The sequence below is a fragment of the Chlorocebus sabaeus genome, chromosome 11 (genome assembly GCF_047675955.1).
Source record: "Chlorocebus sabaeus isolate Y175 chromosome 11, mChlSab1.0.hap1, whole genome shotgun sequence".
NCBI classification, from domain to species: Eukaryota; Metazoa; Chordata; class Mammalia; order Primates; family Cercopithecidae; genus Chlorocebus; species Chlorocebus sabaeus.
In genome coordinates this window covers 110504667-110518585 of record NC_132914.1, presented here as the reverse complement: position 1 = coordinate 110518585, position 13919 = coordinate 110504667, and the positions used below count along the sequence as shown (strand labels likewise).

Sequence of the window (13919 nt, the reverse complement as noted above, 5' to 3'; positions counted from 1 at the left end):
TGGGTGGGTGGATGTATGTATGTATATATGGGTGGATGGACGGATGATGGATGGGCAGATGGGTGAATGGATAGATGAATGGGTGGGTAAATGGATGGATGGATGGATGAGTGAATGGATAGATATGTAGATGAGTGGGTGGGTGGGTGGGTGGATGGATGGATGGATGGATGGATAGATGGATGGATGGATGAATGGGTGGGTAAATGAATGGACGGATGAGTGAGTGAACAGATGGATAGGTAGATGGGTGAGTGGGTGGATGGGTGGATGAATGGATGCATGGATGGATGGATGGATGGATGGATGCATGGGTGGTGGCTGTGCGGAACGGACAAGTAGGTGGGTTGGTGGTAGAAAAGCCTGTCTTACAGTGTGAGTAGGTGGGTGGGCGCACCGTGAGAAGTTCTACAGAGGAAAATGGTGCAAACCTGGCCTAGGCTAGGCAGACATGCTAACAGACATTGATGGCCACTTTACAGAGACAGCCTGTCGTGTGTACCTCACAGTAAACACCTGACATTTTCCAGGGAATCCATAAATAACTGACTGTTCCAGTGAAGGCCTAGCCAGTGGCCCAAAGGCAGAGCGCCTGCCTGGGCCTCTCTGTTAGCAGCCAGCTGATCAGCAGCTCGCTCAAGGAAAGAAAAACAAAGTTCACCATGTCCAGACTTTTGGGGACTTTCTGGTTTTCCCCTTCCCCTCTTTCTCATACCGTCTTTACTTGCATCCAACGTAATCAATCTACCAAGCAAGTATACAAGTAAAACGCCATATGTATGCAAGTAAAACACCGTGCTAACAATTGACTATTTGTTTTTGATCATTCTTTGACAGTAGGTAGGCTAGGATGGATGGATGGAGTTCCAGCAAGTGGACAGATGGAGACTGGGCAGATGGATGAGTGGCAGGTCGGCTAGGAGGGATGGAGATGATGATGGACACAGGGGCAGCTGGGCAGCTGGACATGCCACAAGGCTGGCCAGGACAGCAGGGGACAGGATGGCTGGCCAGCTGGAAGCCTCCTCCCACCGAGCGTGGCAGCTGGACTCACCTGGTGCCAGTAAGCTGAGTCTGGATTTGACTCCATCTCTTCCTGCATCCACTCCAGGTTGGCCTCCAGGAAGCTCTTCAGCCTCTCGCAGTAGCCGACTTCGTACTCAAAGGGGCCGCAGTAATTCACCACCGTGTTCATCCAGTGCATGTAGATGAGCTGCGGGGTAGGGGGTGGGCGAGGTGGGGGTGGGCAGCTAGGGTGCTCTCTTCCCTGAGAGCCCCCCACCCAGGCTGCCCCAGAGCGGAGGCTGCTGGTGTGGCCACCTGAGCCCTTGCTCACACTGTCCTGTCCCTGGAGGCTCCTCTCCCTGCCCAGCTCTGCCCCTGCTAGGGACCCCAGGCCCCTGGAAGTTGCCCTGAGAGCCTTTAGCCTGCAAAGCCTATAACTGATGGCACTACCTCTGCTACTGGGGACCCCAATCTATATGCATGTTCAGTTAGTCAATCCATGAATGTTTTATCTGAGCACCTATTATGTTCCATTCTAAGCACTGAAGACATAGCAGGGAACAAAACAGCAATACCCCTGCTGACTCCACTGGGCAAGAGAATGCCGTGCCAGTTTCACCCAGACCTCATGCGGCCCTCTGCACTTCCCACCGAGATGCCACCTGCATGAGTCCAGGCTCGCCTGCTGGGGGACAAAAGACCACATAGCCTGGTCATCCCCATGAGTGAGTGGCAGCACTCACTGTCTCAGGATTGATGGCTTCATGACTGCTGCTCCATCACCATCTCACTGAAACACATCCAAATCCTGTTCATCCTTCAAGGCCCACTAAGACACCACCTCCTCCATGCAGGACTGCATGACTTCCACAGCATTTCCCCACTGCCTGTCCTATACCACGTTCTGGGCTGGGATCAGGGGACATAGCTGGGGACAAGACATATTACCACCCACAAGAAGCCCACAGGCTGGAGGGGGAGGCAGCAGGGCACACCAGTTAGGAGCCAGACGCGGGTTAGACAGAGCTGAGGTTGAATGGTGCCTCCTCTGCAGACAGGCTGGCTGACCTCGGGAAAGCAGCTTCACCTCTCTGGGCCCAAGCCTGCCCATCCATCAAGGGAGGTACACATGCTTCCCTCAGAGGGTTAGGGTGGAGGCTCAGTGAGACATTGTGGGCACAGTGCCTGGCACATGGGCCTGGGATTCCTGACATGAGAGCCACTTGTGCCCTTGCCTCAGTGTCCCCAGGAGGCTGTGAGCCCCTTGAGAGACTGAACCATGTCTCATTCACCACTGAGCACCCAAAACAGCCCCGGCCCAGCATCTGACCACTTCCTCAGACACTAAGGACCCAGAGGGCCACCCACAGCTGTGACTGGGTGGCAGAAGGAGCAGCGTGAGTTTTATAAAACGGTGTCCCACTGGACGCTGGCCTCTGTGATGCGCTCTTTCCCCTTCGCCTCCAGGCATCTCAGATTCATTCATTTCCACTGCTCTGTCACGCTGCACTGTGTACCTCCAACTGGTTAGCCACTCACCTGCCGGTGGTGTTTTAAGGACTCCCACTTTGGGGCTCCTATGAGCACCTCATGCACATCTGTGGGTCACCTCTAGGGTATACACCCAAGTAGCAGGGCTGCTGGGTCCTAGGGCGCATGCAGGTTCAACTCCATAAGTTGATGTCAAATTATTTTCCAACTTGGGTGACCCAATGCATGCCTCCATCTGCAGCATGGGAGACAGCTGTCACTCCACAGCTTTGCCTATTTCTTGTTTTGTTTTTTGTGTGGTTTGGTTTTGTTTTTTTGAGACAAGGTCTCATTCTGTCACAAGGCTGGAGTGCAGTGGTACAATCCTAGCTCACTGCAGCCTCCAACTCCTGGGCTCAAGCAATCCTCGCTCCTCAGTCTCCCAGTGTCCTGGGATTACAGGCAGGTGCTCTGCCTTTGGGCTGCTGGTTAGGCCATCAACGGAAAAGTCAGTAATTTATGCATTCCCTGGAAAACGTCAGGTGTTTACTGTGAGGTACATATGACAGGCTGTCTCTGTAAAGTCATCATCAGTGCCTGTTAGCATGTCTGGCTAGCCTAGGCCAGGTGGCTCGTACCTGTAATCCCAACACTCTGGAAAGCCGAGGCAAGCAAATCATTTGAGGTCAGGAGTTTGAGACCAGCCTGGCCAACATGGCAAAACCCCATCTCTACTGGAAATGTAAAAACTAGCCAGGCATGGTGGTGTATGCCTGTAATTCCAGCTACTCCAGAGGCTGAGGCATGAGAATCATTTGAACCCAGGGAGGCAGAGATTGCAGTGAGCTGAGATTGCGCCACTGTACTCCAGCCTCAGTGACAGAGCGAGACTATGTCTCAAAAAAAAAAAAAAAAAAAGAAAAGAAAAAGACAATTACACTAGGTACTATCTGATACACAGAAAAAATATATAACATATTCTAAGTTATGAAGCATGATAATAAAATGAACATCCAAACTAAAACCTAGAATGTTACTGATACCATTGAGCATCCCCTAAGCCCCTGCCTCCTCTACCCCTAGAAGCACCCACCACCCTAAATGTGGTAGCTTTCGAGCCCTTTCATTCATTCATTTATATTGAGATATAGTCAGCATACCATAAAATTCACCATTTAAAAATGCACAATTTTGCTGGGCACAGTGTCTCATGCCTGTAATCCCAGCACTTTGGGAGGCCAAGATGGGCAGATCACCTGAGGTCAGGAGTTTGAGACCAGCCTGGCCAACAGGGTGAAAGCCTACCTCTACTAAAAATGCAAAAATTAGGTGGGCATGGTGGTGCACATCTGTAATCCCAGCTACTCGGGAGGCTGAGGCAGGAAAACCATTTGAACCTGGGAAGCAAAGGTTGCAGTGAGCTGAGATCACACCACTGCACTCCAGCCTGGGTGACAGAGGAAGATTGTCTCAAAAAAAAAAAAAAAAGTACAATTCATGGTTTGTAATGTATTCATAACGATATGCAACCATCACCACTCTCTAACTCCAGAACCTCTTCATCATCCCAGAAAGAAACCCCATATCCATCAGCAGTCACTCCTCACTCCCCACAAGTCCCTGGCACCCACTAGTCGGCTTTCTGTCTCTGTAGATTTGCTTATTCTGAACATTTTATATAAATAGAATCAGAGTATGTGCCCTTTTGTGACTGGCTTTTTTCGTTTAGCATGTTTTCAAGGTTCTTTCATGTTCTGGTATGTGTCAGTCCTTCATTCCCTTTTACAGCCGAATAATGTTGCATTGTATGATAGATCACATTTCATGTATCCATTCATCGGCAGCGGGGCATTCCAGTTGTTTCCACTCCGTTACTTTTGTTAAGCTACTTTTACTGCATGTGTTGAGTCCCTGAACAACGTATTATTTTGCTTTACTTGTTATTGAGCTTTATAAGAAGTCAGACATGCGCGGTGGCTCAAGCCTGTAATCCCAGCACTTTGGGAGGCCGAGACGGGCGGATCACGAGGTCAGGAGATCGAGACCATCCTGGCTAACATGGTGAAACCCCGTCTCTACTAAAAATACAAAAAAAAAAACTAGCCGGGCGAGGTGGCGGGCGCCTGTAGTCCCAGCTACTCCGGAGGCTGAGGCAGGAGAATGGCGTAAACCCGGGAGGCGGAGCTTGCAGTGAGCTGAGATCTGGCCACTGCAGTCCAGCCCGGGCTACAGAGCAAGACTCTGTCTCAAAAAATTTAAAAAAAAAAAAAAAAAAAGAAGTCAGACAATATTAGAAGTGGGTGAGAGCCAGGCGCAGTGGCTGGCCCCTAATGTAATTTTCTAAAGAATACGTGTCCACTTTTTTCCCCCAAATAGATGGAGGGCTATGGCAGGAGTTGGGGGGCCTACTCTGCACACATCTCAAAAGCACGCTGGGGAACACACTGGTGGGGGTGGGGGAGGGTGGGAGCCCCATGTCCCCACCTTGGCCCTTACCTCCTCCGACACAGCAGCCTCCACCACGCCGGCTGCATAGGCCTGCAAGCTGTCATTGTATCCGCCACTCGTGCCCAGCTCCAGAAAGGCCCACCTGGAGGGGGAAGGAGGGGACAATCCGTCAGTGGCAGAGGCCCCCAGCTAGACACACGGCATCTCCAGGCTTATACTACGAAAACAATACAGTGGTCAGTAGACTCTCACTTGAATGTCCGTCTGTCCATCTTTGTGAGCTTGCAGGATTAAATCCCTCCAAGAGGAACTACTGGCTCAAAGGGCACATGCATTTTTGATTTTGTAGATATTGACAAACAGCCTCCCCCAAAAATGCAGGACCCATCTACATTCCCTCACCCACAATAACACCAGCTAACATCCATTGAGGATGAGATGTTAGCTCTGTGCCAAGCCATGTTCTAGTCACTTTCATGTCTATTAACTCATTGAGTCCCTGTGATAATCCTATAATCCTATAAGGTAGGCAACGTTATCGTCCCCATCTTGTCCCTTTTGCAGAAGAGGAGGAAATTAACACACAGACTTATGTCACATGCCACCCCCACCCCTATGTCCATGCCCTTTGCCAGGAGACTACCGTCCTCCACCAATGGCCAAGTATCCTTCCCTGCTCCTTCATTTGGGCCTGGTTGTGTCACATGACCTGCTTTGGCCAATGGGATGTGGATGGAAGTGACAGCATGCTGGTTATAAGATTAGCCTTCAGGAAGCCTCACTTGCCCCTTTGTGCCTCTGCCATCACCATGGGAAGAACAAGCCCCAGCCAGCCCACTGGTCCCAGGGATATGAGAGCCATACAAGCACACCAGGTCTGTAGAGCTGCAACATGAAGTACAGCTGCCTCAGCAGCCCCACGAATCCATGAGGATTAAGGTTGTTGGTTGAAGCCCTTGGGTTGGGGCTGCTTTATCACACAGCACTGCTGCCCAGTACTAGTGGATACACCTGAAAGGTCACAGAGTTGGCAGGGGCAGGATTCACTTCCAGGCAGGCTGGCTCCCACTCCTCTGAAGGAGCGCTTCTCAACCTCTGCTGCATATGCAGGTCACCTGAAGGCCTGGTTACAAGGCAGATTCTCATCAGTTCTGCGATGGGGTCTGAGACTACTTTTTTTTTTTTTTTTTTCCCTGAGACAGAGTCTGGCTGTTCCCCAGGCTGGAGGACACTGGCATGATCTCAGTTCACTGCAACTTCTGGCTCCTGGATTCAAGTGATTCTCCTGCCTGTCTCCGGAGTAGCTGGGATTACAGGTGTGAGTCACCACACCCAGCTAATTTGTGTATTTTTAGTAGAGACAGGGTTTCACCATGTTGGCCAGGCTGGTCTTGAACTCCTGGCCACAAGAGATCCGCCCACCTCAGCCTCCCCAAGTGCTAGGATTATAGGCACTTTGTTAAGCTACTTTACAGTAGCTTAAGGCCACTGTACCACGGTTTTTTGGGTTTTTTTTTTTTTTTTTTTTGAGACAGCATCTTGCTCTGTCACCCAGGCTGGAGTGCAGTGGCATGATCTTGGCTCACTGCAGCCTCCAGCCTCCCAGGCTGGGTGTGGTGGTGCGTGCCTGTAGTCCCAGCTACTCTGCTGGCTGAGGCATGAATCGCTTGAACCTGGGAGGTTACACAAAGCTAAGATTGTACCACTATACTCCAGCCGGGGTGACAGAGTAAGACTCTGTCTAAAAAAAAAAATTATTCCAACAACCCTACGACGTGGGTTTTATTCTCCCCATTTTACAGATGTAGGGAACCGAGGCTCCCACATAACACAGTGAGATGAAGTGATTTGTCCAAGGTCACGCAGCAGGTGAGCAGCAGAGCTGAGACTAACATTCTTGAGTGCATGCTCTGCGCCTCTAACTCAACTCAGGTTTGCGGGGGAGTGTTGGGGACAAGGAGGTATAGTTCTTATCAAATGCAGATGACAGCCATGAACCTCGGGCTAATGATTCACGTATCACAGATAAGGACAGAAAAAAACTAAGATTTTAAATTTCAAGGACAATGGAAGACAAAGAGTTTGGGTTTGGGGTCCCTCCGACTTGGTCTGAATCCCTGGGTAAATCCCTTCTTGGTTGTGTTCCTTTGGGCAAACTGCTTTACCTCTCGGGGCCTCGGTTTTCTCATCTGTAAAACGGGTAGAGTGACTCCCCCTTCAGAAGACTGCTGTGGCATGTGCCAGAAGAGAACACATATTATGCACTCACCAAGTATTTGTCTCATCAAGAATCTGAGAGGGGATGGCGCAGTGGCTCATGCCTGTAATCCCAGTGCTTTAGGAGGCCAACGTGGGAGGATCACTTGAGGCCAGGAGTATGAGACCAGCCTGGGCAACAAAGTGAGACCCCCCTCTCTATAAAAAATACAAAATAAATTAACCAGGTGTGGTGGTGCTCGCCTATAGTCACAGGAGGCTGGGGCTAAGGTGGGAGGATTGTGTAAGCCCAGGAGGTCGAGGCTGCAGTGAGCTATGATCGTACCACTGTACTCCAGTCCAAGCAGTAGAGCAAGATGCTATCTCATTAAAAAAAAAAAAAAAAAAAATCTGAGAAGGTAGGAGTTTGAGGAGACCTGATGAATGTGATGATGGGAGGAAGATTATAACAGGGCCCAATCTGCAGATCCCTCATGATAAAAGCTGGCAGTGGATTAAAAGAGACCTTGGACAAACTGCATAAAACCAAAAAAACTGTGCAGTCGCGAGCCCCAGTAGTAACTGAGTGGCCAGTGGCCTCCTCCAGGGCACACCTGGTGAGAGCTGCCCCTTCTAGCAAGGGTGGGCTCCGCCAAGGCCTCGGCACTGAGGCCCCGGAGACGGGCAGCGGTTAGTAACCCATTCCCTGGCCGGATGCTCATACAGCCCTGCAGAGATGGGCATAAGGGCCCTTCTTCACAGCAGGACTTTTCTCCAAAGCCAGAAAAGATGGGCCTTCCCAAAACGCCCACCGTTAGGGGCCTGATACAATAATCACACACGCCGTGGTGGGCTGATGTGCTGATGAGCAAAGAGGTCAGAGATGAAGTTCAAAAAAAAGTAGAGAAGTCCAAATGGTAGGCACAGGCTAAGCCCATATGTAAATGCATCACACACCACATACGCCTCTACATTTATATATATGGAAGAAGGTTTAGGCCTCTTTATGCATAGAAATTTCTGGAAGAACGAGCTAAAAGGCCAGGCACGGTGGCTCACGCCTGTAATCCCAGCACTTTGGGAGGCTGAGGCGGGTTGATCACAAGGTTAGGAGATTGAGACCATCCTGGCTAACATAGTGAAACCCTGTCTCTACTAAAACTACAAAAAAATTAGTCAGGTGCGGTGGCGGGCGTCTGTAGTCCCAGCTACTCGGGAGGCTGAGGCAGGAGAATGGCGTGAGCCCAGGAGGCGGAGCTTGCAGTGAGCTGAGATCCGGCCACTGCACTCCAGCCTGGGCAACAGAGCAAGACTCCCCCTCAAAAAAAAAAAAAAGAAAAAAAAAGCTAAAAATGTTTATATCTAGGAAGAATGGTAGGGAGAGGTTTTTACTTCCCATATCCCATCCCCTCTTTCTAAACTGCTAGAAATTTGTTCTGTTTTCTTTTGTTTTGTTTTGTTTGAGATAGGGTCTCACTCTGCCACCCAGGCTGGAGTGCAGTGGTGTGATCACAGCTCACTATAGCCTCACCTGAACTCAAGCAATCCTCCCACCTCAGCTTCTGAGAGGCTGGAACTACAGGCACGCACCACCATGCCCAGCTAATTTTTTATATTTTTTGCAGAGACAGGGTCTCACCAGGTTGCCCAGGCTGGTCTCAAACTCGGCTCAAGCAATCCTCCTGCCTCGGCTTCCCAAAGTGCTGGCATTACAGGTACAAGCCACTGCGCCTGGCGAGAACACTTTAGAGCGCATCTATAACTAGATGTACTTATTAAAGACTACTCTTCGGCCAGGCACAGTAGCTCACACCTGTAATCCTAGCACTTTGGGAGGCTGAGGTGGACAGATCACTTGAGGTTAGGAGTTCAAGACCAGCCTGGCCAACATGGTGAAACCCTGTCTCTATTAAAATTACCAAAAGAAAAAAAAAATAGCCGGGTATAGTGGCGCACACTTGTAATCCCAGCTACCAGGGAGGCTGAGGCAGGAAGATCACTTGAACCTGGGAGGCGGAGGTTGCAGTGAGCCAAGATCATGCCACTGTACTCCAGCCTGGGTAACAGAGCAGACTATCTCAAAAAAAATAAATCAAACGAAGACTACTCCTTATTCAGAGAGTATGTCCTTTCTGCTTGTTTGCTCTAAAATTGCCAATCTTTTATGAGATAAACACTGACAGGGGTTGATAAATATTGCTCTGCTTTGTTTTTAATGCACTTGCTTGACAAAAAGTTGGCAGCAGTAGATCTGTTTCCTCAATCTTTTTTTTTTTTTTTCCTGGAAAATCTATGGGCCACACTGCAATTTCATGCCAGGGGCAGCTAATGTCTCGAAAATGACTCAAGAGTCTAATCAAGGTGCCTCTTGAAAGAAGCCACATTTGAAAAAGTCGGACCACTGATATGAGCAGGGTGCCACAAATAGCTCACAAATATCAGCACCCTACTTCTGCAGTATAGTATGGCCTTGGACGCTCTCCATTATGTGGGATGCCCCCCGTATCTGCGTCTATCACTCCTATCTCAGCTTTTTTTTTTTTTTTTTTTTTTTGAGACAGGGTCTCACTGTGTTGCCCAGGCTGGAGTGCAGTAGCACAATCACAGCTGGCTGCAGTCTCAACTTCCCAGGCTCAAACGAGTAGCTGGGACCACAGGCATGCGCCACTATACCCAGCTACTTTTTAAATTTTTTGCAGAAACAGGATTTCACCATGTTGCCCAAGCTGGTCTCAAAATCCTGGTCTCTCTCCATCCTCCTGCCTCGGTCTTCCAAAACATTGGGATTACAGGCGTGAGACACAGCGCCCGGCCTCCTTTCTCATTCTCGATGGTATAGATTCATCTCTTGTGGTTGTTCAAAGAAACAGCTGGGCCTTATTTATCCATTTTACTGGGCTGGTTTTGCCTGCTGGTTGGTGGATTTGGGATGCTTCCCCATTTACTAATTTGTTAATTCCCTCTTATTTTGATTCACTGCCTCTCTCAATGGAATGGTGATTTACTTTAAGCAGCCTCATCGATAAGGTGCTGGTCAGTGGGATCAGATCAGGGAAGGAAGACAAAGTAAGGTTGGAGGATACAGCTTCCCCAGGACCAAAGCCAGAGCTAGATTGAGGCAGGTTCTGCTCCTAGGGACACCTCTGATCTCCAAGCACCAAATCCTAAATGTTTCCAGGCTGTGTGGGGGTGTTGGCCCAAAGTCAGATATGGCACCACTGAAAGAAGGTACCGAGCACAGTGGCTCACATCTGTAATTCCAGCATTTGGGGATGCTAAGGTGAGAGGATCACTTGAGCCCAGGAGTTCAAGAACAGCTTGGGCAACATGACAAGACCCCTGTTTCTACAAAAAAAATTTTTTTAATTAGCCAGGCATGGGGGTGCATATCTATAGTCTGAGCTACTTGGGAGGCCGAGGTGGGAGGATTTCTTAAGCCCAGGAGTTCAAGGCTGCAGTGAGCCGTGATCACACCACCGCACTCCAGCCTGGACAACAGAGACCCTGTCTCCAAAAAAAAAGAAAAACAACAACAACAAAAAAAAACCTTTTTTTAAAAAATAAAAAGACAAAGGATTATGGAGTAGGGAGAATTTATCCTGATAATCCCAGGATCCCCAGTGGCAAAATCTGGGGATTTCACCAGGAAGGAGGAGGGATCCCAATTCTGAGTGAACAGAGGCATCAAATCCCTGCCCCCACCCTCGGAAATAAGACACAGAGTCCCCACAGATCAGAAATTCTGCTGATCAGGAGCCAGGACACCCCCTATGACTTTCTTTCATCTGACCCTGAGTCCTCAAGCAGCTGTCTCTGAGGACTTTAGTTTCCTGCCTATAAAATGGGGCTCGCTGTATGGTTTTCCCCACATCAGAGCCTCAAGTGCTGGCAAACTCAAAGGGAAAGGGGCATGTGAGCGTAAGAGGAGGGAACGAGAGAGGGTGCCGAAAACAAGCCAGAAAGGCTGAGATGGGCAGATCACCTGAGGTCAGGAGTTCGAGATCAGCCTGGCCAACATGGTGAAACCCCATCTCTACTAATAATACAAAAATTAGCCAGGCGTGGTGGCACGCATCTGTAATTTCAGCTACTCGGGAGGCTGAGACATAAGAATCGCTTGAACCCAGGGGGCGGAGGTTGCAGTGAGCCAAGACTGTGTCCCTGCACTCCAGCTGGGCAACACAGTGAAACTGTGTCTCAAAAAATAAAATACAAGTAAAAATAAACAAACAGTGCTTTCTGTGATCCCAGTGAATTTCCATGACCCTTTTGGCCCTACCTTGAGATGAGGGAACAGGCTCAGAGAGGTGAAGGGATTTGCCCAAGGTCACACAGCAGAGGGGCTGAGCCTGGAAGAACTTTCCATCCAGCACAATCAAGGAAGCCTTCTCTCCACTTCCATGTTTACCATAGTCAAGAGCAACACAGCCCAGCAGGGGCCTCCAGAGGCCAAAGCCCCCTGCCCATGCTGGGCGTCGCTCCTGCCCCTCCTCTCCTGCACAGTTCTGTCATGCCCTCTTGATTCTGCTATGCAGGGCCAAAAACATGAGTGAGTCAGCAAATAATGGGTCACCAGATCCCAGAGTCCCGGAGGCCCCCGAGGCCAGCCATAAAGCTTCAGTTCCCTCCACAGATGCCAGCTCACTCTGTGGCCTCCTCTCTCTGGGAGCCTTCCCAGATTGACCCCCACCCAGCGACCCTGTGTCTGCAGCTAATATCTCCCCCAAATCTCACACCTGTTTGATGTACCGCCCAAGTGCCACCAGAATGGGGGTGTCCTCGGCATCCTGTGTCTCCCCAACACCTGCAGAAGTCAATGCATGCCAGCAAAATGGATAGGGGCTGCAGTGGGAGGAGGCCCTTTCTGCTGCAGGGGGCACAGTGGTCTGAGCACAAACCACATCCTGCGCATATCCTAGTGCTAGGGTTCCCTAGCATCATCTGGGCACTAGGATATGACGGATGCACCCTGGGTTCCCTAAGATCCGCCAGCACAGCCTGGAGCCAGCATCTGGGCCCTGCTGACAAGGCTTTGAAGCTGATCCTTCCCACTCCCACTGACTCTGATTTCCCTTCTGTCGCTCTGTCTTTCCCACTAAGTAGGAACCCCCACCTTGCTCAGTTGTGTCCCTAAGGCCAACCATCAGGATGATGAATAAATGAATGGACACAAGCCCTTGTACAGAACTTGCAGCATGTGATCACCCAACTAGAGCGCATCCTCAAAATCTGGGCCACAGATGGGGAAACGGGAGCCCAGACAGGCGGAGGAGTTAGGTGAGACTCACACATCAGAATTGCCTGCATCCCAGCAATAAAGATGGTGAGCATGGCTGCCAAACACAGCATCCAGCCAAGGACTTCCCCTTGGACTAGGACACAGAAGACAAGGGAGGAGCAGAGCCCTAGCAAGGTACTAAATGGGTCTATGTGACTTTAGGGACCCTCTGCTTTTGGACTGGCCTGGAACCCAGGTTCAGTCTTGCTGCCCTGGCACTGGAAGGGAGGCAGGGGGCTGGCACCCACGAGCAAGCCACAGCCAAGGAGGTGAGAGTTAGCCTCCTGCTGAGTTCTCATCATCCCTCAGGCCTGGGGACAGGGGCTGGCCTCCATGGGGTGAGGGAGCAAAGTCTGGGGAAGAAAGCTGGTCCCCGTGGGGATAGAAGTTACTCACCAGCCATAGACCTGGTCCAGATACGGGCACTGCGACCTCGGTGGTGGGGAACTGGCCTCTTGGGGACAGAAGTACTGTCACCACTGGCCGAAGGCAAGGGACAGGCCCCATGAGGTGAGGGATGGCGCAGTGGCCCCTTCCCAAATAGGGGACCTGGTGTACAGGGCGGTGCTGCAGCCTCGGGAGTAGCTGACCCCCAGAGAAACGGGCGCTCCCACCTGGCAAGAGGCAGGTCCTGGGAACAGGAGAGGTCTGGCGCCACGCACTCCCCTCCCGCGATGGCCCCGCGTGAGGACAGGCCAACCCTTACCCGGTCTCGCGGATGGCGTTGGTGAGGTTGGCCCAGGCCACGGCGTCAGGGTGGCGGCCGTCCACCAGAAGCAGCTGGCCCGTTGCGGCGTCCAGGAGCACCGAGCGGCTGCGGGAGGCTGGAGTGACCGGCCCATCGTGCGCCCAGCGGCCGCCCGGCGCCGGGATCGCCCCCGCCAGGCCACTCAGGAACAGCCCTACCAGCAGGGCCAGCACCAGGGCCAGCGCCAGCGCCCGCGTCAGGGCCCGGGCCAGGGGACTGCCGGAGGAGCAGTACATCTGGCCCACCATGACGGCTCAATGCCGCGCGCCGCAGCCCGGGTCACGTGACTGCGCCCCGCCGTGGGCGGGGCCGAGGGTGGGCGGGGCCGAGGGTGGGCCGGGCTTGGGCCGAGTTTTTCCGGGGTGGGAGGGGCTGGGGTGAGGGGAGGCCTACTGGGCGGGAGCCACCTTAAAGGGCCCGGCTGCCTCTTCCACCTACGCAAACCCAGTTTAGCACACTTTCCCCAACTGTTTTTTTTTTTTTTTTTTTTTGAGACAAGACAAAATCTCCATCTGCCGCCCAGGCTGGAGTGCAGTGACACGATCTCGGCTCACTGCAACCTCCGCCTCCCTGGTTCAAGCGATTCTCCTGCCTCATCCTTCTAAGTAGCTGGGATGACAGGCGTGCACCACCATGACCAGCTAATTTTTGTATTTTCAGTAGAGACGGGCTTTCGCCATGTTGGCCAGGCTGGTCTTGAACTCCTGTCCTCAGGTGATCCGCCTGCCTCAGCCTCCCAAAGTGCTGGGATTACAGGCGTGAGCCACCGCATTT

General features: G+C 51.5%; 1 protein-coding gene across 2 annotated transcripts in view; it reads right to left on the bottom strand.

Annotated features, from left to right (window-relative positions):
- The window catches only part of PLBD2 (phospholipase B domain containing 2), a 29699-nt gene extending 16272 nt beyond the window's left edge, over positions 1 to 13427 (bottom strand). For both annotated transcript variants that reach the window (XM_073021140.1, XM_073021141.1), the window contains exons 1-3: positions 13104 to 13427; positions 4972 to 5065; positions 1055 to 1213 (exon numbers count right to left, since the gene is read on the bottom strand). In XM_073021140.1, the coding sequence (XP_072877241.1) occupies positions 1055 to 1213; positions 4972 to 5065; positions 13104 to 13393 (543 nt within the window). In that variant the 5' untranslated portion in view covers positions 13394 to 13427. The remainder of the gene's footprint in view (positions 1 to 1054; positions 1214 to 4971; positions 5066 to 13103) is intronic.
- Between the last annotated feature and the right edge of the window lie 492 nt (positions 13428 to 13919).